The following is a 27,924-nucleotide window of genomic DNA, read 5'->3' as shown; positions in this document are numbered from 1 at the left end:
AACACATCTAACAAAATCCCAGAGCTTCACAGTGTAACAGAAACTCATCCAAATATTCTGTAAACTGGATGCAGGAATACTGACACTTACCTTTGGGAAAACATCTCTCTGGTTCTTTTTTGGGAATAATTTTATGTATCTGCCCAAAGGGATCCTGTGGATCAATGGTGCTACATTCTGAGAGCACACTGGTAGTATCACACTTCTGCATATCAGAACAAAGGAAAAGGGGAATCATTTACCAAGACTGACTTTCACAATGGTAGCACCTAATACCTTAGTGTATAACTTTTTAGGAATGAAGTTAGCTAGACAAAGGATTCTAGGTATAGGTATAGTTAGAAAGTGCCCCTCTCTTTGGGTGCTTTTTAAAATGCTCTGACTAGCTCTGGCTTTAGGAGAGAATTCTCTAATTGCTCTCCCCTGGCTGAAAAAAGGTGAGGTATATAAAGACACAGTATCTCAACCTTTTCCTCCCTACAAATCATCTCTCTGATAATATCAGAGGCTGTGTGATGAGGTGAAGGCTATTTTACTGAGACTAATTTTTAGCTCTTTCAGATCCTGGAATAATAGGTCTAGACTGGTGATTCTCATTGATTTTGCCCTCAAGTAGACATACTAACAATATCTAAAGACACTTTCAATTTCACAACTATTGACATCTAGTGGGTAGATGCCATGAATGCTGCTAAACATCCTACAACAGACAGAACAGCCTAGCACAAGGAGGAATTATCATGCCCCAGATGTACTGGTGGAGAGGTGATAAAACCTTGGCCTTTGCTTAAGATCTAATTCTGGCAGTTTGTTCTGCATTAATCCTGATATTTTATTCTTGATAGCTACAGTGGCTATGTTGGAGAATGTATATGGATAAGCTACGTGTTCCTTCTGGAACACTCTGGGAAAATTACCTTTTTGGAATCCTGTTCTGACAAACATATATCGTCTTCAGAGAACACATCAATTTCCACACTTTGAGCTCCTGGGCTGATGGGCCTCTTGGTCGCCTGATGGAGTTCAAAGGCCTGACACCAAAAAGCCCAGAGTAGAATTAATAGTCTTCCTGGAAATCTCACTTAAGATAAAACAAGTTCAGGGGTGACTGGGTGGCTCAGTGGGTTAAGACCTCTGCCTTCAGCTCAGGTCATGATCCCGGGGTCCTGGGATCGAGCCCCATGTCAGATTCTCTGCTTTGCAGGGAGCCTGCTTCCCCCTCTCTCTCTGCTTGCCTCTCTGCCTACTTGTGATCTCTGTCTGTCAAATAAGTAAATAAAATCTTAAAAAAAAAGATAAAACAAGTTTAAATTATGACATTATTACTTTTGTTTCTGTTTACTTTTTAAAACTGCTCCTGGAGAAAGTCAACATAAAATAATTCTGGGGAAACTACTATAGGAAACAGGTAATAAAATTTACTCAAAAGTCATATAATCAAACAATATGGTTTTGGTAAAAAAAAAATTCACCAAATAATGCAGAGGTGAAATTTACTGTATCCTTTCACTTCAACAGCTAAATAATAAATTATTTAATAAGTCATATAATTAGTTATCCCTGAAAATATAATGCCAGAATATAGTAAAAATAAAATCCATAATGATTTGATACACTGATATAAAAACAGATGAGTAAAAATGTTAAAAGAATAATATGGAAAATAATTTTTTTATTCTTTGGGGTATAGAGGTTTGGCTTAGTGAAATAGAAAAGGGCATAAAGAGAAAAATGAAAATGTATTACTATGTAAAAATAAAAAATAAATTTTGTCTGAGGACTTGCAGGTATATCCAAGAAAGACGTGCAAAGTCATGCCTTAGGTAAAGGTTTCATCTTAAAATCTATGTGAGTGTTCCTGCAACTCTGACAGTGTAAGATCATAATTTAAGAACACTTCTCCCATTTGACAACATGCTTTGATATATTACACACACAAACAAGAAACAAGTGAATATAGCTATGGACCAGACACAGAACAGAAATATAAAGCAGTGACAATCTAAAGCATGTAGCAGGTAATGATGACTAGAAGTGCCCCATGTGAGGAAGGGAACCACAGCTATATTCAAGGCTTGAAACTATGGACTGGGCTGAAGTTCTTGCACTTAAGAGAGAAAGTCAAAACAAGTTGTGGCCAATGCTTGGAATTAAAATTATACACAGCTGCATATCTATGGAGGCAGGAGGAAGTACAGCCTCAGAAATAGGCCTGGGTAAAAGAACCCACTGGATCTGAAGTACACCTCGTATCACGAATAGACAAGAATCCTAAATTGTCAACGAAAGATTTGGTTCTGTAGTGGCTGCCTTAGGAAGGTCTATTAAAGACATCACAGAACCTAGACTGCAGAGAGAGTGACAGATCCTCTCATTAAAGAGAAATTTAAACTAACATTCCAAAATGTAGGAAGAGCTAAACAAAATCAGTAGCCCTAAAAATTAACTACTAGGAGGTGACTTTACTTGAGAAAAAAATTAAATTAATATAATAATCTGAGAGTGTCATTAAAATGAGTAAAATTAGGAATTAATGAAAAAGGTATATATAGTTTACTTCCTCGATGGCAGTATAAGGAGCTCCAAGGACATGATCTCCAGGGAAATAGGCATAAGTGATGAAAAATATTTCTAAAAAGTCATTTAAAGTCTCTGGAAATTGTCCTAAGGCATATAGCAAGTGAAGAAACATGTATTCAAAAAAAATCTTCAGAATTCAGTAATAGCAGCAGGAGTCCATGGAAACTGAAACATGAGCTTCCCTCTCTCTCCCCATCCTCCAGCTCAGTTTGATGGAAGCCCTACTCAAGGCAGCTGCGACCAAGAAGATGAGGCATCCTCTACCCTCAGCCCCCAATCAAGAGATATGTATCTTAGTAGGAGGTATAGATCACCAGCTTTTCTCATCTTCTCCAACTCTGAGTTGAAGAGGCTACATTACTCTTGAATATGGCCAAGAAATTGGACTCTTCTTCCATCCAGCCTCTACTCATAGGACAGAGACTCTATTCCAGATTCAACAGCTTGAAAATACTGGGATCCTGATTACCCTCACCCCAGCTAGTTTTTAGGAAAGAGGTTCCATGCAGAAAGAAGGAAGCTGAGAAGATGAGAGGCTACTGCCCCTCCAAGAACTTGGATTATTAGCTAAGAGATTTTCTCCACGGTAGGAGGCATTCCATAAGAAACAAGAACTCTGAAGTTCTCCTGAAAAAGAACTGACTTTATACTGGAATAATGTGGGGGTTCAAGCCTAAGGGTATTCTTGAAAACAATGGAGACTTTGATGATAAACGAATAAGAAGAGACTAGTAGCTCTTCTTCATTAAAAGTAACAAATTAAACCACAGGTCAGCAAATTCACTACAGAAAAACATGGAAAGAGACAGCTAAAAATAAATCTCCCTGGGGTCAGAACAAATCTCGAAGACTGGCCTTAAAAGTGTCCCTCCCTGAAATTAATTAGATCAGACTGTGGAGGAATTAATGCCCTGTGGTATTGTCAAAAACAATAGAGCAATTAGCCAGCAATTAGTTCAGCTCCAAATCTGGGTGTGATACCAAATAAGGCAGACAGATTAATAGGAGACCATGGAAAGAAATAGTCAAAGAGGGCCCTGCTAAAATAACTATCACCCTGCAGTGACTGTCTGCAAACCCAAGGGTGTGCCCTCTAAGAAGCAACACCAAAGACTTCACATTTGTGTGTGTGTGGTGAGGGGAGGTGGGGGAAAAAAGAAACAGACTTCACTAGAATAGTCTAGCCAAGTCACCAAACAAGCCCTAAAGAGGAGAAAAGAGAATAGGTTTCAGATCTGCTACAATATATTACTTAAAATGTCCAATTTTAAACAAAAATGATAAAACATGGGAAAAACCTAGGGAAGTGTGACTTACACATAGGAAGAAAGCAGGCAACATAAGCTTCCTGTGAGAGGATCTGGATACCAGAGTTAATAAACAAAGAATGCAAAGCAGTCATAAGTATATTAAAAGTATTAAAAATATTTAATAAAGGATACTAGATAACAATGTATAATCAAAAAAGAGTATCAATGAAGAGACAGAGATTATTTAAAAAAACAAATAAAAGTTCTGGAGTTGAAATGTGTGATAACTGAAATGAAAAATCCACTAAGTGGAGCAACAGTAAATCTGAACTGGCAGAAGAATGAATCAGTGAACTTGAAGAGGGATCGGGAAAGATTATGCAATCCAAAGAGCACAGGAAAGAAGGAAGGATGTAAACTTAAAGGAAGCTCAAAGGAATGTAAAACACCATGAAGCATACCAATACTCATTACCCTGAGATTACAAACCATGTGCTCTATCGGCTGAACCACAGAGGCACCCCAACAACTAACTTATTATTAGAAACAGTGGAGACTAGAAAGCAATGGAATGAGATACCATGAGTGCTGAAATTAAAAAACAAATGTGAACCAAGATTTTATTATCCTGCAAAACTATCTTTCAAAAATGAAGGTAAATAAAATAGTACATAAACAACAATGGAAAATTCTTTGCTAGCTGACCCACTTTACAAAAAATACTGAAGGTCCTTCAGGCTAAAAGTAAATGATCCTAAATGGTAATAAAAATCCACACAAAAGAGCAAAGAGCACAGGTAAAGATAAGTCCATAATTATAAAAGATGAGAAAAATTCATATTTATTTTCCTTTCTTCTCTATAGCTGACTTCAAATGAAGTTGTCTAAAACAGTTTAAAATTGATGCCTTGGGGCGCCTGGGTGGCTCAGTGGGTTAAGCCGCTGCCTTCGGCTCAGGTCATGATCCCAGGTCCTGGGTTCGAGCCCCACATCGGGCTTTCTGCTCAGCAGGGAGCCTGCTTCCTCCTCTCTCTCTGCCTGCCTCTCTGCTTACTTGTGATTTCTCTCTGTCAAATAAATAATAAAATCTTTAAAAAAAAATAAAATAAAATTGATGCCTTATTGGACATGTAACATAAAAACATAAAATAACACCCAAAGAACAAATAATCCAATCAAGAAATGGGCAGAGGACATGAACAGACATTTCTGCAAGAAGACATCCAGATGGCCAACAGACACATGAAAAAGTGCTCCATATCACTTGGCATCAGGGAAATACAAATCAAAACCACCATGAGATATCACCTCACACCAGTGAGAATGGCTAAAATTAACAAGTCAGGAAATGACAGATGCTGGCAAGGATGCGGAGAAAGGGGAACCCTCCTACACTGTTGGTGGGAATGCAAGCTGGTGCAACCACTCTAGAAAACAGCATGGAGGTTCCTCAAAATGTTGAAAATAGAACTACCCTATGACCCAGAATTGCACTGCTGGGTATTTACCCTAAAGATACAAACGTAGTGATCCGAAGGGGCACGTGCACCCAAATGTTTATAGCAGCAATGTCTACAATAGCCAAACTATGGAAAGAACCTAGATGTCCATCAACAGACGAATGGATAAAGAAGATGTGGTATATATACACAATGGAATACTATGCAGCCATCAAAAGAAATGAAATCTTGCCATTTGCGACGACGTGGATGGAACTAGAGGGCATCATGCTTAGCGAAATACGTCAGTTGGAGAAAGACAACTATCATATGATCTCCCTGATATGAGGGAGAGGAGATGCAACATGGGGGGTTGAGGGGGTAGGAGAAGAGTAAATGAAACAAGATGGGATTGGGAAGGAGACACACCATAAGTGACTCTTAATCTCACAAAACAAACTGAGGGTTGATGGGGGGAGGGGGGTTGGGGGGTGGGGTTATGGACATTGGGGAGGGTATGTGCTATGGTGAGTGCTGTGAAGTGTGTAAACCTGGCGATTCAGAGACCTGTACCCCTGGGGATAAAAATATATGTTTATAAAAAATAAAATTAAAAAATTAATACTTTCAGTTCTAAAAAAAAAAAAAAACCATAAAATATATGTGTTAATAACAGCACCAAAGAAGTGAATGGGAGCAAAGTTCTAGTAAGTAAATGACACTTGAAGTTACCTCAAATTCACAGAAACAAATGGAGACAGCTGGAAATGGTAAATAAGAAAATTGATAAAATGAACTCTATAAATATAATCTTGCTTTCTTTTCTCAGCTTCATTAGTAAGCATATAAAGATATGAAGCAATGATAAAAACACATTGTTGGGATTTTAACATATGTGGATGCAATATGTATAATAAAGAATAGTACGAAAATGTGGTAGAGGGAATAGAACTATACATAAGTGATGTTTGTTTCTATATTTCACTAGAATTAAGTTAACTTAACAGACATCAATTCTGATAAGTTAGATGGATGTGGCATCCCCTAGAGCAATCAATAAGAAAATGACTAAAAATATATTGTGAAACACTATTAGAGGAATTAAGATGTTAAATTAGAAAATATTTAAATAGGGGCACCTGGGTGGTTCAGTAAGTTAAAGCCTCTGCCTTCAGCTCAGGTCATGATCTCAGGGTCCTGGGATTGAGCCCTGCATCAGGCTCTATGCTCAGCAGGGAGCCTGCTTCCCACCCCCACCCACCCCCCCGCCACCACGGCCTCTCTGCCTGCCTCTATGCCTACTTGTGATCTCTGTCTGTCTAATAAATAAATAAAATCTTTTTTTAAAAAAAGAAAATATTCAAATAACGCAAAGTAAGGCAATGAAGAGGAATAAAAACACATAAAACACATAAAAACAAAAAGTAAAATACTAGAAATAAACTAGATCAATAATAATATTAAAAGTAAACAGTTAAACAATCTAACAAAAAGCCAGAAACTGTCAAACTGGATAAAAAAACAAGATCCAATTATGTACTGTTTTAGGAAACACACTTAAGATTCAAAGATACAAACGGTTTGAAAGTAAAAGAATGGAAGAAGCTACCATACAAGCAGAAACCATAAGAAAGCTGGAAGGACTATATTAATGTCAGAAAAAATAGACTTTGTGTTTTCTTGTTTGTTTGTTTCATTTTGCTTTGTCTTTTAGAGAGAAAGAGAGCACACAAGTGCAGGACTTTTTTTTTTTTAAGATTTTATTTATTTATCTGACAGAGAGAAATCACAAGTAGGCAGAGAGGCAGGCAGAGAGAGAGGAGGAAGCAGGCTCCCTGCTGAGCAGAGAGCCCGACTCGGGGCTCAATCCCAGGACCCTGAGATCATGACCTGAGCCGAAGGCAGCAGCTTAACCCACTGAGCCACCCAGGCGCCCCAAGGGCAGGACTCTTAAGCAGGCTTCATGCCTTGGGCAGATCTTGAGACGGGGCTCAATCTCACGACCCAGAGATCATGACCTGAGCCAAAATCAAGAGTTGGATGCTTAACCTACTGAGCCACCCAGGTGTCCCAGACAAAATAGATTTTGAAACAAAAAAATTTACTGGAAATAAAGAGGGACATTTCACAATGACAAAAACATCAATATATCAGAAAGAACATTTATAAACATATATGCACCTAACATCAGAGCAACAAAATATATGAAACAAAAACTGGCAGAATTAAAGGGAGAAATAGACAATTCAACAATAATAGTTGGAGGCTTCAATCACACACTTTCAAAAATGAACCTAGGGGCGCCTGGGTGGCTCAGTGGGTTAAGCCGCTGCCTTCGGCTCGGGTCATGATCTCAGGGTCCTGGGATCGAGTCCCGCATCGGGCTCTCTGCTCGGCAGGGAGCCTGCTTCCCTCTCTCTCTCTCTCTCTCTGCCTGCCTCTCTGTCTACTTGTGATCTCTCTGTCAAATAAATAAATAAAAAATCTTAAAAAAAAAATGAACCTAACTAAGTAGAAGATGCAAATAGAAGGCTTGAGCAACATTATCTATCAATTATACCTAAAAGACACCTGCAGAACTCTCAACTCCAAACAGCAGAATATGCATATGTGAATTGAAACTGTACAGAGTGTGTTGTTTGATCATAATGAAATAAAATTAGAAGTACAAAAAGTCATTTGAAGAACTCACAAATAGGTGGAAATTAAACAAAACATTCTTAAATGTCAAATAAGTCAAGAATAAATCACATATAAAAGAATAAATCACAGAAGAAATTAGAAAAGACTTTAAGATAAATGACTTTAAGATAAATGAATAAAAATATAATATGCCAAAATTTGTTGGATACATGTAGATAAAGTAGTGCTTAGAGGGAAATTTATAGCTATAAATACCTATAATTTTAAAAGTTTCAAATCAATAACCTAAACTTCCATGTTAAGGCATTAGGAGAGGAAGAGAAAATGAAATTCAAAACAAGCAGAAATAAGGATACAGTAAGTATATGAACAGAGATTAATAAAATAATAGGATCAACAAAATCAAAATCTGATTATTTTAAAAGGACATCAAAATTACAAAATACAAAAATACAACTTGTTGTATACCTTAAACTTATACAATGTTATATACCAATTATATCATAAAGCTAAGGGTAAAGAGAATAGAAATAGAAACTTTAACAGGACTGACCAAGAGAAAATGAAAGATCAAATTACTAAAATCAGGAAAGAGGGGACATTGCTATCAACCTTGCAGAAATCAAAAGAATTCCAAAGAAATAGTACAAATAACTGTAGGTCAACAAATTAGACAGCTTCAGTAAAATTGACCTATTTCTAGAAATACAAAAGCTGCCAAAACAGACTCAAGAAAAAAGAGAAAAATCTGAATAGTCCTGTAATCTTTATAATAAGTGAACAGATGGAATTTGTAATTTAAAAACTTCCCATAAAAATTTCCAGCTTTTGGTCTGACATTTAAGAAGCCTGGTGGTCTCTACTCCATCCCATGTACAAAGCTAAACAAACTGGAAAACCAATAACACTTCTTAGAGCCATAAGAGCAGTGAGGTCCAGGGCAAACTGCTTCCCCCCAAATTGGAGAGGAAGACAGGCTAATACTGAGAACTACAGTTTAGCAAAGCAGAAACCCAGGAGCAAAAAGCTCCATGGGAACCAATTCCAGAGTAAGGAAACCTGAACTGTAATCGACAAACTCCTGGAGGCTCAGTGTGGACAAGTCTAAGAGATAAAAGGGCCGCCCCAAGGGTACCCCCAGGCTGGGGGGAACTGACTCAACAGGGGCCCCCACAGTTTTTTGAGTTTTACTTCTTGGAGCTCTACCAGGTTCTCACAGTGAGTATGGCAGGAAAATCCCCAGTTTCTTCCAGCTGGGGGAGAATAAAAGGAACAATTTTGAAACATGCACATGCATTCTGTTCTTCACAAGGCCTTCCCTCAAGAGAAACTAATTAACCAGAGCCTAACCTGTTAGGGTTTTATCAGGACCTGACTGACCTGTGGTGTGGGAGATACCCAATTCTGGCCAGGTCTAGATTTCCAACTGGAGGGAGGTAGATCTCCAAGTCCAGCTCACACTAGCCATACTGACAAGCACTGTTCACAGTCCGGAAGCACAGGCTCACTAAAAGCCTGAGACCTACTCATAGGAACCATAGAGCTACTTCATTCTCCTCACGCTTCACCAACACATTAATAAAGACCTATTTAGAGCATTTCCATCTACCCAGTACATCATGTCCGACTCTAAAGAAAAAAAATCAGAAAACATACTGAAATGCAAAAATATAGTTTGAAGAGACAGAGCAAGCATCAGAACCACATTCAATACGGTAAAGTTGTTGAAAATGTCAAACCAGGAATTTAAAATAACTATGATTAAAATATTCATGGCTCTAATGGATAAAGTAGACATCATGCAAGAACACACAGGCAATGCATGCAGAGAGATAGAAATTCTAAGCAATGACAAAAAAAATGCTAGATATCTAACACATTGAACAGAAATGAAGAGTGACATTAATGGACTTATTAGTAGACAGGAAAGAACCTCTGCTTGAGGCTCTCTCAATAGAAACCTCCAAAACTGAAAACCAGAGAAAAAAGTATGGAAAAGGGGCGCCTGGGTGACTCAGTCCGGTTAAGTGTCTGCCTTCAGTTCAAGTCATGATCCAAGGCTCCTGGGATTGAGACCTGCATCGGGTTCCCTGCTCAGCGGGAAGCCTGCTTCTCCCTCTTCTACTCCCCCTGCTTGTGTTCCCCCTCTCACTGTGTCTCTCTCTATCAAACTTATTTTTTAAAGAAAAAAAGTATGGAATTAAAAAAAAAACAGAATAGAATACTCAAGACCTATGGGGCAACTACACAGGTGAAACATACATGTAATAGGAATACCAGAAGGATAGAGGGATAGACCCTGAGGACATTGTGGTCAAGTGAAACAAGTCAGCGGAAGCAAATACAGTGTGATATCACTTACGTGTGAAATCTGAAAAAGCCAAATTTGCAGAGACAGAAACTAGAATGGAAGTTAACAGGGGCTGGGGGTTGGGGCAAGTAGGGAGATATTGGTCAAAAAGTACAAACTTTCAGTAAGAAGATGAGTAAGTTCATAGGATATAATGTATAGCATCGTGATTATAGTTAATAATATTGTGTTATATGGTTGAAAGTTGCAAGAAAGTAAAACTTAAATATTCTTACCACAATAAAGAAATAATTATGTGACATGCTGGAGGTGTTAGCAAATGCTATGGTGGTAATCATACTGTAATATATAAATATATCAAATCAACTTGTTGTATACCTTAAACTTATACAATGTTATATACCAATTATATCATAAAGCTAAGGGTAAAGAGAATAGAAATAGAAAAGAAGGATCTCTAGACTCATTTAATGAGGCCCATATTAACCTGATACCAAAATAAGGCAGACACATTAAAAGGGAAAAACCTACAGAATGCAAAATCTTTAATGAAATATTAGCAAGTTGGATCCAAATATATATAAAAGGATAATATACCACGACTAAATAAGGATAATCCAAGGAATGAATAAATGATTCAACATTCAAAATAAATGATATGACTATCCCAATAAATTTAGGAGATACATTTCAGAAAAATCAATATATATTCATAATTTAGAAGATAAATAAAAACTCCTAGCAAACTGGGAATAAAGGGAACTTCCTCAACTAAGTTCTTACTTAATGGGGAAAGGCTTTATGTTTCTCCCTAAGATCAGGAGCAAGGCAAGGAGTACACTCTCATGATTCCTATTCAACATTATATGAAAGGTCCTAACCAATGTAATAAGGCAAGGAAAAAAAAAAACATACAAATTAGAAAAAAACAACTGTTTTTATTTACAGATGAAATAATTACATGTGTAGAAAATTCTAAGGAATCTACAAAAAAGCTATTGTAATTAAAAAGTCGGTTTACCAACATTGCAGTATTCAAAGTCAAAATACATTCATTTCAATGTACTAATAATGAACACTTGGAAACTGAAAATTTTAAAATTACTTATACAATATCATAAAAACATTAACTTCTTAGGGATAAATATAACCAAATATGTCAAGACTCATACACTGAAAACTTAGAAAACATGCCTAAGAAAAATTAAAGAAGACCTAAATAGGTAGAAAAAAGATGTGTTCATGAATCAGAAGACTTGATGTTGTGAAGATACCAATAATTTACAAAATAGTTAGTGCAACACCAAACAGAATCCTAACAATCTTTTTTTATGGAAAGGTAACACACTGAATTCTAAAATGCATAAGGAAACGTAAAGGCCCTACAATTGCTAAAACAAATTTGATAAAGAACAAAATCTTACAACGTGCTTTCAAAACTATTATAAAGCTACAGTAATCAAGACAGGGCAGTATTGGTATAAAACAGATGGATAGATTAATGAAACAGATTAAGAATCCAGAAGAAGTTCTGAGACAGAAAGGTAGATAAATAGATAGATAGACAAACAGATAGAGATTAATATAGATAAGGCAATTTGATTCTGACAAAGATACCAAGTGATTCAGTGGCATAAGAACAATCTTTTCAATATATAATACTAGAATCATTTAGCTATATATACAGGGAAAAAATGATACAGCTCATTGAATTAAATTGATATGGATCACAGACTTGATCCTGAGAGGTGAACCTATTAAATTCTCAAAGGAATAATACTGATAAATTATACTTCACCAAAATTAAAAATTTCTGCTCATTAAGATAGCAGGAAGAAAGTAAAAGACAAGCCACAGTTAGAAAATATGTGTGGTGCACATACCAAAGGACTTGTATCAAAATATGTAATAAACTCTTACACCTCAATCATAAGAAATCCCTCAGCAAAAACGGACAATAGACACTTTACCAAGGAAGATATATTAGGCAACAATCATTATTTTTCAGTGAAATAAAACTTGAAACCACGCAGCACCTGGGTGGCTCAGTGGGTTAAGCCTCTGCCTTTCTTTTAATTTAATTTTTTTTTTTAATTTTTTCTTTCCCGCAGGGTCACAGAAGGATCAGAGGTGTCTGAGTGTCGCAGAGCTTACAGGTATTAAAACGGGGAAGCCCGCTACAAAGACAGAGCCGAGGAGTGAGCTCTAAGCTCGGGGTTACCTTGAACGGGTCACAGGCTCGGTCAGCTCGGAGCGCGGCTGGAGGCCAGGGTGACGGGAGTAATTGGGCGCTGTTCTCTGAGGGCGCACTGAGGAGTGGGGCCCCGAGCTCTCAGCTCCTCCAGGCCGGAGACTGGGAGGCCGCCATCTTCATTCCCGCCCTCCGGAACTCTACGGAAAGCGCTCAGGGAACAAAATCTCCCCAAAGCAAACCCGAGCAGATTACTCAGCCCAGCCCCTGGTAAGGGCTGTGCAACTCCACCTGGGGCAAAGACGCTTGAGAATCACTACAACAGGCCCCTCCCCCAGAAGATCAAAAAGAAACCCAGCCAGGACCAAGTTCACCTACCAAGGAGTGCAGTTTCAGTACCAAGGAGAGCAGCGGAATTCCAGAGGAGGAGAAAGCAAAGCACGGAACTCATGGCTTTATCCCCATGAATCTTTAGCCTTGCAGTTAATTTTTTTTTCTTTTTCAATTTTTTTTTCTCTTCTTCTGCTAAATTTTTTTAACTTTACCTTTTTTTTTAACTAGTTTATCTAATATATATATATATTTTTTTCCTTTCTATATTTTTTCTTTATTGGTTTTCTTTTTTTAATTGTTTCTCTTTTTTTTTTTTTCTTTCTGAACCTCTTTTTATCCCCTCTTTCCCCCCTCACGATTTGGGATCTCTTCTGATTTGGCTGAAGCATATTTTCCTGGGGTCTTTGCCACCCTTTTAGTATTTTACTTGCTCCTTCATATACTCTTAACTGGACAAAATGACAAGGCGGAAAAATTCACTACAAAAAAAAAAAAAAAAAAAAGAACAAGAGGCAGTACCAAAGGCTAGGGACCTAATCAATACAGACATTGGTAATATGTCAGATCTAGAGTTCAGAATGACGATTCTCAAGGTTCTAGCCGGGCTCGAAAAAGGCATGGAAGATATTAGAGAAACCCTCTCGGGAGATATAAAAGCCCTTTCTGGAGAAATAACAAAACTAAAATCTAACCAAGTTGAAATCAAAAAAGCTATTAATGAGGTGCAATAAAAAATGGAGGCTCTCACTGCTAGGATAAATGAGGCAGAAGAAAGAATTAGCTATATAGAAGACCAAATGACAGAGAATAAAGAAGCTGAGCAAAAGAGGGACAAACAGCTACTGGACCACGAGGGGAGAATTCAAGAGATAAGTGACACCATAAGACAAAACAACATTAGAATAATTGGGATTCCAGAACAAGAAAAAGAGAGAGGGGAGCAGAAGGTATATTGGAGGGAATTATTGGAGAGAATTTCCCCAATATGGCAAAGGGAAAAAGCATCTAAATCCAGGAGGTTCAGAGAACCCCCCTCAAAATCAACAAGAATAGGTCCACACCCCGTCACCTAATAGTAAAATTTACAAGTCTTAGTGACAAAGAGAAAATCCTGAAAGCAGCCTGGGAAAAGAAGTCTGTAACATACAATGGTGAAAATATTAGATTGGCAGCAGACTTATCCACAGAGACCTGGCAGGCCAGAAGGAGCTGGCATGATATATTCAGAGCACTAAATGAGAAAAACATGCAGCCAAGAATACTATATCCAGCTAGGCTATCATTGAAAATAGAAGGAGAGATTAAAAGCTTCCAGGACAAACAAAAACTGAAAGAATTTGCAAACACCAAACCAGCTCTACAGGAAATATTGAAAGGGGTCCTCTAAGCAAAGAGAAACCCTAAAATTAGTAGATCAGAAAGGAACAGAAACAATATACAATAACAGTCACCTTACAGGCAATACAATGGCACTAAATTCATATCTCTCAATAGTTACCCTGAATGTTAATGGGCTAAATGCCCCAATCAAAAGACACAGGGTATCAGAATGGATAAAAAAACAAAACCCATCTATATGTTGCCTACAAGAAACTCATCTTAAACCCGAAGACACCTCCAGATTTAAAGTGAGGGGGTGGAAAAGAATTTACCATGCTAATGGACATCAGAAGAAAGCAGAGGTGGCAATCCTTAGATCAATTAGATTTTAAGCTGAAGACTATAATAAGAGAAGAGGAAGGACACTATATCATACTCAAAGGGTCTGTCCAACAAGAAGATCTAACAATTTTAAATATCTATGCCCTAACGTGGGAGCAGCCAACTATATAAACCAATTAATAACAAAAACAAAGAAACACATCAACAATAATACAATAATAGTATGAGACTTTAACACTCCCCTCACTGAAATGCTTCAGATCATCCAAGGAAAAGATCAACAAGGAAATCAAGGCCTTAAATGACACACTGGACCAGATGGACATCACAGATATATTCAGAACATTTCATCCCAAAGCAACAGAATACACATTCTTCTCTAGTGCACGTGGAACATTCTCCAGAATAGATCACATCCTCGGTCCTAAATCAGGTCTCAACCGGTATCAAAAGATTGGGATCATTCCCTGCATATTTTCAGACCACAATGCTCTGAAGCTAGAACTCAATAACAAGAGGAAATTTGGAAAGAACCCAAATACATGGAGACTAAACAGCATCCTTCTAAAGAATGAATGGGTCAACCAGGATTTAAAGAAGAATTGATAAAATTCATGGAAACAAATGATAATGAAAACACAACGGTTCAGAATCTGTGGGACACAACAAAGGCAGTCCTGAGAGGAAAATATATAGCGGTACAAGCCTTTCTCAAGAAACAAGAAAGGTCTCAGGTACACAACCTAACCCTACACCTAAAGGAGCTGGAGAAAGAACAAGAAAGAAACCCTAAACCCAGCAGGAGAAGAGAAATCATAAAGATCAGAGCAGAAATCAATGAAATAGAAACCAAAAAAACAATAGAACAAATCAACGAAACTAGGAGCTGGTTCTTTGAAAGAATTAATAAGATTGATAAACCCCTGGCCAGACTTATCAAAAAGAAAAGAGAAAGGACCCAAATAAATAAAATCATGAATGAAAGAGGAGAGATCACAACGAACACCAAAGAAATACAGAGAATTATAAGAACATACTATGAGCAACTCTACGCCAACAAATTTGACAATCTGGAAGAAATGGATGCATTCCTAGAGACATATAAACTACCACAACTGAACCAGGAAGAAATAGAAAGCCTGAACAGGCCCATAACCAGTAAGGAGATTGAAACAGTCATCAAAAATCTCCAAACAAACAAAAGCCCAGGGCCAGACGGCTTCCCGGCGGAATTCTACCAAACATTTAAAGAAGAACTAATTCCTATTCTCCTGAAACTGTTCCAAAAAAGAGAAATAGAAGGAAAACTTCCAAACTCATTTTATGAGGCCAGCATCACCTTGATCCCAAAACCAGACAAGGATCCCATCAAAAAAGAGAACTACAGACCAATATCCTTGATGAACACAGATGCAAAAATTCTCGCCAAAATACTAGCCAATAGGATTCAACAGTACATTAAAAGGATTATTCACCACGACCAAGTGGGATTTATTCCAGGGCTGCAAGGTTGGTTCAACATCCACAAATCAATCAATGTCATACAACACATTAATAAAAGAAAGAACAAGAATCATATGATACTCTCCATAGTTGCTGAAAAAGCATTTGACAAAGTATAGCATCCCTTCCTGATCAAAACTCTTCAAAGGGTAGGGATAGAGGGCACATACCTCAATATTATCAAAGCCATCTATGAAAAACCCACCACAAATATCATTCTCAATGGAGAAAAACTGAAAGCTTTTCCGCTAAGGTCAGGAACACGGCAGGGATGTCCGTTATCACCACTGCTATTCAACATAGTACTAGAAGTCCTAGCCTCAGTATTCAGACAACAAAAGGAAATTAAAGGCATCCAAATCGGCAAAGAAGAAGTCAAACTATCACTCTTCGCAGATGATATGGTACTATATGTAAAAGACTCCACTCCAAAACTGCTAGAACTTGTACAGGAATTCAGTAAAGTGTCAGGATATAAAATCAATGCACTGAAATCAGTTGCATTTCTCTACACCAACAACAAGACAGAAGAAAGAGAAATTAAGGAGTCCATCCCATTTACAATTGCACCCAAAACTATAAGATACCTAGGAATAAACCTAACCAAAGAGACTAAGAATCTATACACAGAAAACTATAAAGTACTCATGAAAGTAATTGAGGAAGACACAAAGAAATGGAAAAATGTTCCATGCTCCTGGATTGGAAGAATAAATATTGTGAAAATGTCTATGCTACCTAAAACAATCTACACATTTAATGCAATTGCTATCAAAGTCCCATCCATTTTTTTCAAAGAAGTGGAACAAATAATCCTAAAATTTATATGGAACCAGAAAAGACCTCGAATAGCCAAAGCAATATTGAAAAAGAAAGCCAAAGTTGGTGGCATCACAATTCCGGACTTCAAGCTCTATTACAAAGCTGTCATCATCAAGACAGCATGGTACTGGCACAAAAACAGACCCATAGATCAATGGAACAGAATAGAGAGCCCAGAAATGGACCCTCAACTCTATGGTCAACTCATCTTCGACAAAGCAGGAAAGAATGTCCAATGGAAAAAAGACAGCCTCTTCAATAAATGGTGTTGGGAAAATTGGACAGCCACATGCAGAAAAATGAAATTGGATCATTTCTTTATACCACACACGAAAATAGACTCAAAATGGATGAAGGACCTCAATGTGAGAAAGGAATCCATCAAAATCCTTGAGGAGAACACAGGCAGCAACCTCTTCGACCTCAGCTGCAGCAACATCTTCCTAGGAACATTGCCAAAGGCAAGGGAAGCAAGGGCAAAAATGAACTATTGGGATTTTATCAAGATCAAAAGCTTTTGCACAGCAAAGGAAACAGTGAACAAAACCAAAAGACAACTGACAGAATGGGAGAAGATATTTGCAAATGACATATCAGATAAAGGGCTAGTGTCCAAAATCTATAAAGAACTTAGCAAACTCAACACCCAAAGAACAAATAATCCAATCAAGAAATGGGCAGAAGACATGAACAGACATTTCTGCAAAGAAGACATCCAGATGGCCAACAGACACATGAAAAAGTGCTCCATATCACTCGGCATCAGGGAAATACAAATCAAAACCACAATGAGATATCACCTCACACCTGTCAGAATTGCTAAAATTAACAAGTCAGGAAATGACAGATGCTGGCAAGGATGCGGAGAAAGGAGAACCCTCCTACACTGTTGGTGGGAATGCAAGCTGGTGCAACCACTCTGGAAAACAGCATGGAGGTTCCTCAAAATGTTGAAAATAGAACTACCCTATGACCCTGCAATTGCACTGCTGGGTATTTACCCTAAAGATACAAACGTAGTGATCCGAAGGGGCACGTGCACCCGAATGTTTATAGCAGCAATGTCTACAATAGCCAAACTATGGAAAGAACCTAGATGTCCATCAACAGATGAATGGATAAAGAAGATGTGGTATATATACACAATGGAATACTATGCAGCCATCAAAAGAAATGAAATCTTGCCATTTGCGACGACGTGGATGGAACTAGAGGGTATCATGCTTAGCGAAATACGTCAGTCGGAGAAAGACAACTATCATATGATCTCCCTGATATGAGGGAGAGGAGATGCAACATGGGGGGTTCAGGGGGTAGGAGAAGAGTAAATGAAACAAGATGGGATTGGGAAGGAGACACACCATAAGTGACTCTTAATCTCACAAAACAAACTGAGGGTTGATGGGGGGAGGGGGGTTGGGGGGGTGGGGTTATGGACATTGGGGAGGGTATGTGCTATGGTGAGTGCTGTGAAGTGTGTAAACCTGGCGATTCAGAGACCTGTACCCCTGGGGATAAAAATATATGTTTATAAAAAATAAAATTAAAAAAAAAAAAAAGAACTAGCGGGACGCCTGGGTGGCTCAGTTGGTTAAGCCGCTGCCTTCGGCTCAGGTCATGATCCCAGCGTCCTGGGATCGAGTCCCACATCAGGCCCCTTGTTCTGTGGGGAGCCTGCTTCTCCCTCTGCCTCAGCCTGCCACTCTGTCTGCCTGTGCTCACTCTCTCTCTCTCTCTGACAAGTAAATAAATAAAATCTTTAAAAAAAAAAAAAAGAACTAGCATTGGGTTCTAAGTGAGTGAGTACTAAAGGGCAGCCTCCACATTTTATACCCTTCCTATCCCTGCATGGTGCTCAGAACAGGGCAGGCAACCAGTGTCTCATGGCAGCTCTAGGTTTGTATGACCTCCACGTCTGTATATGAACCTTCATACCTGTTTTCCAGCCTCAAGTTGTGTGACACGCTGTGCATTATTTTCACCAGGAGACTCAGAACCATCCTCTTCCTCTGCAAGTGGGGCCAACCAAGTCCGATCATACTCCTCCTTCCTCTCTGGGCTCTTTTTCATCTCTGTGACCAGTGGAATGATGTCTTTGCTTTTGGCAGCAGGGCCCCCTGTCACCTCTTTTTGCCTTAGCAAGTTTTGACTCCCGCACCACTTGTGACAAAAATGCTGAAGAGTGTGTATTACAAAGCAAAAAGCCCGGTGGAACCGAGCCAGGGCTATCTGGACTTTGGTTTTTTTGGACTCTCCATCCAAGTTTCCATCTCTCTCCTCATTACTGAAGGAATTGAGCAGCAAGGCAATGAAGAGGTTGAGTACCTGGGGTGGGGAGGGGGGAACACATAAGTTGAATGGGAATTATAGCAAAGGGAAAGATATAGTAGGTTTCCAGAACAACTTTTCCACCAAGACCCAAAACTAAGTCAAATGAGATGCTATGTCCTCTGTCTCTTGAGAAAATTCACCTATAAAATGAATAAAAGGAGACAAGATTGGGGAAGACAGGAAGATAAGATGAAAGAAAATTTGAAGTGAAAGGGTGCCAATAGCCAAGACCAGTTTGTCCACATACAAGCAACACATGTTGTAAACTCTGGCTAGGGTAAAGCAGAACTATGTGATCACTGGTAAAATAAAAAATATATATTCTTTGAGGAACAGTCAAATAGTGAGCTTGGCTTTGATGGAATGGGCTACGGGTCTGATGCCTAATACTGTCCTGGGGTCCACCCCTGCTGGCACAGCTTGAGAGATGATGTGCTTTGTGCAGGATCCTTAGCCCCTGTTGCCCAAACCACAACAAAGTATTGGAGCTGAACTGGAGGGGTTTGGATCAAATCTGCAACTCTTCTGTTGAAGCAAGGATCACTTTAAATTCAGATCATCTCATCAGCTACCTACTTGGATTTTTTTGCCTACATTGACACACCCTCCAATTCATCATCTTTTCCTCCACAAATTCCTTTGTTTGTGGCTGTCACTGGCTCAAAAATATACAGCCTTAAGGGAGAAGTGTCTTATGAGTGTGAATGGGTCTAGTCTCCCACAGCTTCACCACAAGAATTCCAGCTGCAGACCTTGGCTCAAGCTTTTCTGTTTGCCAAGTGCTCCTTGCCTCTTTAGCTCCCTTCTCAAGTACTCTATCTTCCACGTATCCTTTGTTAACACTTTCTTCCCACTCCCATTGGTCATATTCTGATATTCTACTCTTCTGATCTTTTGTACCACTTACTGTCTATCTAACATTGCTGGTCAGTCACATAAGATAAAGCCATTGTGTGCATGTGGATGGTTCAGTATATCTGCATGAGAGCCCCAACTTGATTCTGAAGACCTTGTGCTCAGGTATCCTGTGTGTCTTCTGTCTTTGCATACCCTTACTGGGTACCCAATTAGCTAATAAGATCTGTTTCCAGCTGCAAGTGACAGATCAAGCAACTTACACAAGAAGAAAACGTAACTTAAGAAGTTTGAAAATAAAACTGAAGGACCAATTATGACACGAAGTTTGGTCTCTTCCCCTTTTCCCTCTACCTTCCTCAGTTGGCTTTATCTTGGGGTAGTTCTTCTCATGCTTGCGTTATGTTGGCAGTTCTACCAGGAATCATAGTCCTAAAAAGGTCCGGAGAAAGTAAAAGGACCATTTTTTTTTAGCTCATCCCTTCTTTTTTTTTTTTTTTTAAGAACAAGCAAACTTTCTCACTAGATATCCCTTTACAACTTATTGATCAAATTAAGTCACAAACTCCTACCTCAGCTATTCATTCACAAAGAGAATACAATTATCTTAGAATAATCACCTGGTATAAAACAGATATTGGGGTATCAGTCAATATGAGAAGTATGTGAAAAGAAGGTTTTGTTTCATGCTTTTTATAATTTCCTCAAGTCAAATTTAAATGCAGATTTTAATATTATAAAACATTAAATGTGCAATATCATATTTAGCATAATAATTACCAGTAAAGTATTGCAAAAGAAGCTAATATATTTGTGTAATCCATATGTTAAAAAAAAATATAAGACACTCACCACAAGTTTTCCTATCACCATGATCAACAGAAAGACGACAACGCACAGTGTTTGATTTGTTGCTTGCATACATTCCCACATGTTTTCAATCCATTCCCCACAGAGGATGCGGAATACCACCAGAAAGGAATGGTAGAAATCCCCCATGTGCCAGCGTCGTAAACATGGGACTGTAGGGCCACAGGATGTTTTATTGCTCTTTACAGAACTGAATTTAGAGCCAAAAACCTGCATGCCAACCACTGAGAAAATAAAGACCACAATAGCCAGGACCACGGTGAGGTTTCCCAGGGCTCCAACGGAATGGCCAATTATCTTTATCAGTGTGTTTAAAGTTGGCCAGGATTTAGCTAACTTGAAGACCCTCAGCTGTAAAAAAAAAACAGACAATAAGCAAAAGAAGAAGAAAAGCCAGTTAAAGACAAATTCCATCTGTTCAGCTATATAGCAAATGACATGCTCCCAAACCATAGCATTTATGACTTTCAAAAATCTTTTCAAAGTCAAAACCATCCTAAACATAGTCATCCACTCCTTGGCCCATGATAATACCTAGAAAGGGCCAGAAATGAGGCAAAGTAGAGTGTGTGACAGACACCGTGAGAGGCAAAACTTTTTGTTTTGAAAATGGAAATATTTTGTTCTAATTTTTGTTAAATGATAAAGACTTTGGAGTCATGAAGATAGAATTAAGCATACATGTTTATTGCATGAAGTTAATGTTTTGGAATCCTGTATAATATATCAAGGGTCAAAAACTATAGCCCAAGGGCCAAATCCAGCTCACTGCCTATTTTTGTGTGGCCTAACAAACTGAAGGTTTTGTGGGGACAAGGGTAGGGTGAACCTGGTGGTGAAGGAGGACATGTACTACATGGAGAACTGGGTGTGGTGCATAAACAATGAATTTTGAAACACTGAAAAAAATAAAATTAAATTAAATTCTTAAAAATGGTTGGAAAATAATCCAAAGAAGGGTATTTCATCACATATGAAAATAGTATGACGTTCAAATTTTTGCATCTGTAAATAAAGTTCTGTTGCAACACAGCCACACTCATTCATTCTCAAATGTCTATGGCTACTTCTGTGCTACAACAGCAGAGTTGAGTGATTTCAACAGAGACCATACAGCTTGTAAGACTGAAAATATTTACCATCTGACCTTTTACAGAAAAAATTTGCTAACTCCTGTATCATATAAGTCAGGTCACAAATTTGAATCTAAACTTTCTAACAATGATAGGAGGAATACAGTACTTTATATCCAAGAGAGAAAAAGCAATCAGCTACTCAAAACACACACACTTTTTTCGGAAGTTTTTTCCCGTGGAATTTTACAGACCCAATGGGAGACAACACAACAACCAGTTTTATAGTTTATTTCTTATATTAACTTCCAACATAAACCAGTGGCTTCACTCCAAAGGACAACCCTGTTAAGTATCAACTATTTGGGGGAAATACTGCAGGTCAGTAAGACTTAAGATCCAAGAGAAGGAACAGCACTGTGTCCTCAGAAGGGAACTTGGGGCGCCTCAGGGAGAAATCATGCTTCTGTAATACACAGACAATACTATACAGTTCCTCCCCTCAGAGCATGGCTGTAATAAGCCTAAACAATTGTAAAGCAAGTGTAATTTTGCTCACCTGAGTGCCAGTGAAACTCTAGGAGAGCAAGTTAATCATTTCTGACTTTGAGCAGTGTGAGAGCGCCTAACATATCCCAAGTATAAAATGTATGCCTAGGTAACTGAAACAAATGCCTTACTCTGTAGGCTTATCCCTGCCAAAAGAAAAAGTAAATCTCTGAAAGAGGACCAAGGGTCTCCTTTTATGGCTCCCCGATTCCCCTATCAGGTGTGGTTTCCCTGTAGTTTTCTATCTGTGCCTCTCACAGGGGTCACCAGAACGCGTCCATGGTCAGCAGATGGAGTACAAAGACCACAGGACAGGAATGACACTGGAAGCAGTCAGGAGGAAACTACTGAGACAGCTTCTGCCAGCAGCGCCCAGCCCCCTCCTGGACTCTGTAGTCTATGCCCCCTTGGTAAGCCCAGATATGAGGGTGCCTGGCTCAGAGCTCAGGGGTGAGTGGTGGGAAAGAGATCATGGGAGGGGGCTACGCTGAGCAAGGAGCAGAATCTTTACCAGAACACACCATGTTGCGTCAGGTTGCCTAAGGAGTCATCGTGGGATGGGGGAGGCAGGGGTTCAGCTGGAAGGAGACCTCCTGGGACTCCCCAGGAGTATGCAAACCTGGGTGGGAGGAGGAGCTCAGTTCTGATTCTCTGGTTAAGGTAAGATGAGTTCACGTTTAATGCAAAATAGCCACTGAACTTAGTCAAGACTCTTGTCAATTCTGGCAGCTAACATAGTCAGTAAAACGAAATAGTAAGTGCCTTACCACTCTTAAGGGACGGAGAAACAGCAGATTTTTTTTTTTCCCTAAAACTATACTGTTCATCACATCTGCAAAACTCAGAAGAGCAACAATGCTGTCAAAAATGTTCCAGCCCCGGCGAAAGTAGTTGTAGGGGTCAAGCGCAATAATTTTTAGGCACATTTCTGCCATGAAAACGCCAGCGAAAACCTACGGTGAGATACGGAAGAATGAGAAAAGGAAACTATCTCTCCTTGAAGATACACTTCTCAGAATGGTCCAAGGGAACTGCAGAGATTACAAAAAAACAAAACGCATTTTTATTTACTTTGATCCTCTCACCCCTCCCCCCAAAGTGCCCATTACTATATTACCAAGCTCACAAACATCAGGGTGAAGAATAAAATATTATTTCCCAAGGCACAATTGGATTTTGAGAGAGGGCAGGGTGATAGAAAGTGTCAAGCAATTCCCCCTCTAAGTTCCTTTAAAATGACAATACAACCTCCCAAATGAGGGGAGGGGCAGGATACATAACAGCTCTGAAAACTGATGATAAATATCCTCTATAAAGCAGAATCACTCAATCTCAACACTGATCAGAAAAAAAAAAAAAATTAAAAGGGGCCCAGAGCAAAGAACTGAAAAACACTGCTAGGAACAGGAAAACAGCATTAAGCAACTCAATATATAGGCTTATCCTATATGATGAATATCTTGGGATAAATATCTTGGTTATGACTGAAAGGAGGGTTAGTGAGTTGGGATATAATCCTAAATCCTATTATTCACCCACAGAATGCAGGATTCATTATTCCAGAACAAAATACCAAAGCATTAAAAGGAAGGGCAATAGTTAAGAAAGTGCTAAACTACGTGATTTCCATGGGCACAAATAAGTGTTTTTGTTTTTGTCTTTGAAAATTCAATAAATACAGGCTTAAAAACATTGCACAATGTTCAATTAGTGGTAGCTAAATTCAAAACTAAATCTATCATCTACATCTTTGTAGAAGATAAAACAAAGCATTTCTTCATAGCAAATAGCATATTCTGACATAGACACAACTAAATAGATATGAGAAAACAATAGTATGAAAATAACAAGGTAATATTAAAAAGGTTGTCAATAATAAGGCTGTCCTCCACAGTCCTGGAAAAGAAAAATAACTCAGAAATGATTTTTAAGTCTCCATAATGAAAAAAATCTCCTTATTAAAAGTAACAGATGATCTGTTTTTATAAATAATTTGGTGACTTACTATTTATTTTAAAAATCCCTAAAATAAAGTGACACAAGTTAAAAAAGGATAGGCAAAGACAAATCCAAGATAGACAAAGAGAAAAGAAGTCAAGGTGGCAAAGAAAACCCTAAGCTTGTATCTATCTTTTTTTTCCCCTTTAAATATCGCTATCTGCTTCTGCTCAGAGCCACAACCAGTGCCTAAAATCATGCAGTGTTATTATAGTTAATTGTGCTGGACAGATCCCTGTCCCTTTTTGAGCTCCTCCTCTCTCTCCTGTCTCCTTCAAGCTTTAGGGGTCTAGCCCTACAGTGTACTCCTCTGATTTAAGCAATACCAAAGCTTAGAGAGTCCATTTCCAAGTCCAGTCCCACAGAACTGCACAGGCCAGTTGAACTCTGGTCCACCTGTCAGAGGAGGGAGGGATGTGTTCTTGGGAACTCAAGGCTCCAAAACCTCCCTCCACCACTGCATACTGCTATGGGGATACAGAAGATGAGGTGGCTACCACCTTTGTATTGTGTGTTAAGTCTTTTTTTTTTTTTTTTTTTTAAGATTTTACTTATTTATTTAAGAGAGAGAGTGAGAGATAGAATGAACTGGAGGAGGGGGAGAGAGGGAGGAAGAAGCACAATGTGGGGCTCGATCCCAGGACGCTAGGATCATGACCTGAGCTGAACACAGCCACTTAACCAACTGAGCCATACAGGCTCCCCAACGTATTGTGTTAGTTTAGGGAATGGGGCACATGGAACGGAAGCACAGGCCACAAGGCCAGTTCTGCCTGTTTCTCATCAGTTTTCAGGGCTTGAAGCACAGCTGCTGCCTGTGAACTCAGACATCAACAATGTCTCTGTGCCTCCTTCTGTACCATTTCTGGGGAGAGTGAAGAAGAATGTCACTTAATTATCCAGCTTCTGACTGCAAAATGCAGCTTCATCTCAACACCCAGAATACCTAGTCAGTGGGAAATCTGAAAGGGTGGCTGTGTCACTTTCCACAGCTGGATCAGCAAATGAAGGGATGGACAGACCACTTTTGCAAACTAGGAAGCCCTGCCTAGGGGCAAGATTCTGGGTACTTTGGGTATTCTCTGGAACTTAGCTAATAAATCCATCTACCAGGAAGTGCTGAAACATGGGTCTGCCGACTCTGCTGAGGCAGGAACCTGCAGGCACAGCTTTCTGTCTCCAAGTGAAATAACACTGTCAACGCATTTCTGGGATACATCATCCAGAGAGAGCTGAATACCCTGGCCTTTAGCCCAGAAAATACCAGCCTGTTCAAAGGTACCATGCGTGTTAGGTTTGTTGTGCAGCATGAAATCTAATCTGACCCACACACACCTACAGAGCACTTCTTCTCAAGGGCAGTTTGGGGAAAGAAACTTAAATGCACACTTTCTGTACAGAGAACCACTCTAGCCATGCACTATGGTCCTGCTGTATCCCTGCTTCTCCTGAGAGGGGCACAGAACTGAGGGTAACCTCAACCTGATGCACAGAAGCAGCTCTGTGGACCAGCTTCTGATTCAATAGGTATAGTGGCTTCTGATCAGTGTAAAATAATTAATTAAAAAATACATGCCTACATATTGACTAGAAATCCTCTGCAATGCTAAAAATGATCATCTTTGCTAATAGGACCATAGGAAATAAGTTTCTTCTTTGTATTTCTCTTATTTGTACTTTCCTTTTTTTTAAATTTAAAAAAGCATGTATTGCTTCTTAAGTTGGAAAAATAAAATAAAACTTCAAGAATAAATGGTTAGATGTCTGGTAAGATTAACTCATTAGCTAATTAAGGTAGAACATTCAGTGGATAATTATTTGTTATTTCTGATATTTGGGATTAGTTAATCCTTAGGGGGAAAGAGAGAATGCCTTCTCCACAAACAATAAATTGAGTAGTTCATGGGGGGTTCTGCTCTCCTATCTTAGTTTTCCTAGTTTAACTGGGACTAGATGCATCCAATGAGAAACCTGTTGAAGCAAGCTAAAGTCTAGAGGCTCCCCTACTACCCCATAAGCTCTGTACAACTCCTCCTGGGAAAGTATGCCTCCCACAGCTGCCAGGCCCTGACCTGCCTTTCTAGGGGGAATAACACCTAGTGTTGGCAGTCACATTATTTTGTGACAAATGGTGTCATCCATATCACTGGGGACCATGGGACACATTACCAAGGTCTCTGGATATGGTTAACATTTTCTTGATTATCCCAAATGGCTCAACTTTTAACATGTCTGCTGGCTTCTGGGTTGCCACAGGATGACTAAAGAGATGCTAAGGCATACCAGAGGGTCAACACAGGCCCCATGGTAAATTACTGAACTGGGTAAAAACAAAATCCTAATAGTCATCTTCTCCCTTTACTCTACTTAAGGGGACCAAAGACCTAGGCTAGGTTTGGCCACTCACGACAGGTTTAGACTTTGAAAGAATTATAATTCACAGTCTGAAATATTTTTATCTTTTAAAAAGCCTAAAGTTACCAAATTCCCTATATGCAACATAGAAGAAAAACTCTTGTCCATTTTGTAATGATCCATGGCCAAGAAGATAGTGTTGATGATGATACAGATGGTGATGGCCAGCTCAGTAAAAGGGTCAGTCATCACGGTTCTCAAGGCCTTCTTAATGCACAGCCACTGGGGGCTACAGTTCCACACAAGGTATCTGGATGCCAGGTTTTCCCCACATGGGAGGCAAGGCTCCTGTGATTTTTCTTGTTCTGGAGAAGAATGAAAGAGCAATTGAGTAGTTAGCTCTGAATCCATCTGGCTGCTGTTGGCCTGAGTGCATTTCTTCTCCCCACATCCCTAGGGTCTCCTATGAACCTGATCAACCAAGAAGAATGCTGATGGGTATAGCTGGAAAGGTTTCCCAAACACAACTTCCATGTGGTATAGCCATGTACATCTTGTCTTTATACTTGTATTGAGCATCTGGGAGCTGTGCTGCACTGCTAGAGATAGAGATATAGAAGCCAACTCTGGATGTGAACCCATGATAGAGAGAAATAGAAAATCAAGTTATGTTCATTCAAGGCAAACCATGGTAAGAGCTGTAACAGCGGTGCACAGAGCTACCAGGGCTCAAGGGAAGGAGAAGTATTGAAAGAAAAAGTACTCTCCAGCTAGTTGAGTTCAGCCATCAGGCCACTGGACCCCTGATTTCCCTGGTACCATTTCAGGGACCCATGCAAGCCAAATGAGGTGATACAACAGGCTTGTAAGGACTTGAGTCCTGCCTTTGACCCTCAAACCCTTAGTGGGATCCTGGTTACCTGCCATGATTGAGGTCCATCAGATGGTTCCAGCCTAGCTACATGGTCTTCCATTGTCCAGGCCAGATTTCTAACTCTAACTTCAAATATAACTGTCTCCCACTGGAAACTTCTGTGTCTTCTCTTCTTTGGTCACTATAATTGTCACTGCAACCTCCTGTGACTACCTGGCCTGACTGGGAGGTCCTGTCTGTACTCTTGGTCCCAAGTCCCATCCCAAGGCTAGCCAGTTCCCACCA

The 27,924-nt window shown here is 39.2% G+C and overlaps 1 protein-coding gene across 2 annotated transcripts in view; it reads right to left on the bottom strand.

Moving 5' to 3' along the window:
* SCN11A (sodium voltage-gated channel alpha subunit 11) overlaps positions 1–27,924 on the bottom strand; it is a 149,761-nt gene that overhangs the window by 33,239 nt on the left and 88,598 nt on the right. For both annotated transcript variants that reach the window (XM_047740267.1, XM_047740276.1), the window contains 6 exons: positions 26,892–27,130; positions 23,180–23,365; positions 20,773–21,141; positions 18,670–19,059; positions 918–1,031; positions 91–205 (listed from right to left, as the gene is read on the bottom strand). In XM_047740267.1, coding sequence (XP_047596223.1) covers positions 91–205; positions 918–1,031; positions 18,670–19,059; positions 20,773–21,141; positions 23,180–23,365; positions 26,892–27,130 — 1,413 coding nt within the window. The remainder of the gene's footprint in view (positions 1–90; positions 206–917; positions 1,032–18,669; positions 19,060–20,772; positions 21,142–23,179; positions 23,366–26,891; positions 27,131–27,924) is intronic.

The sequence above is a fragment of the Lutra lutra genome, chromosome 1 (assembly GCF_902655055.1).
Source record: "Lutra lutra chromosome 1, mLutLut1.2, whole genome shotgun sequence".
Taxonomy (NCBI): domain Eukaryota; kingdom Metazoa; phylum Chordata; class Mammalia; order Carnivora; family Mustelidae; genus Lutra; species Lutra lutra.
This window is presented reverse-complemented; position numbering and strand designations above follow the sequence as displayed.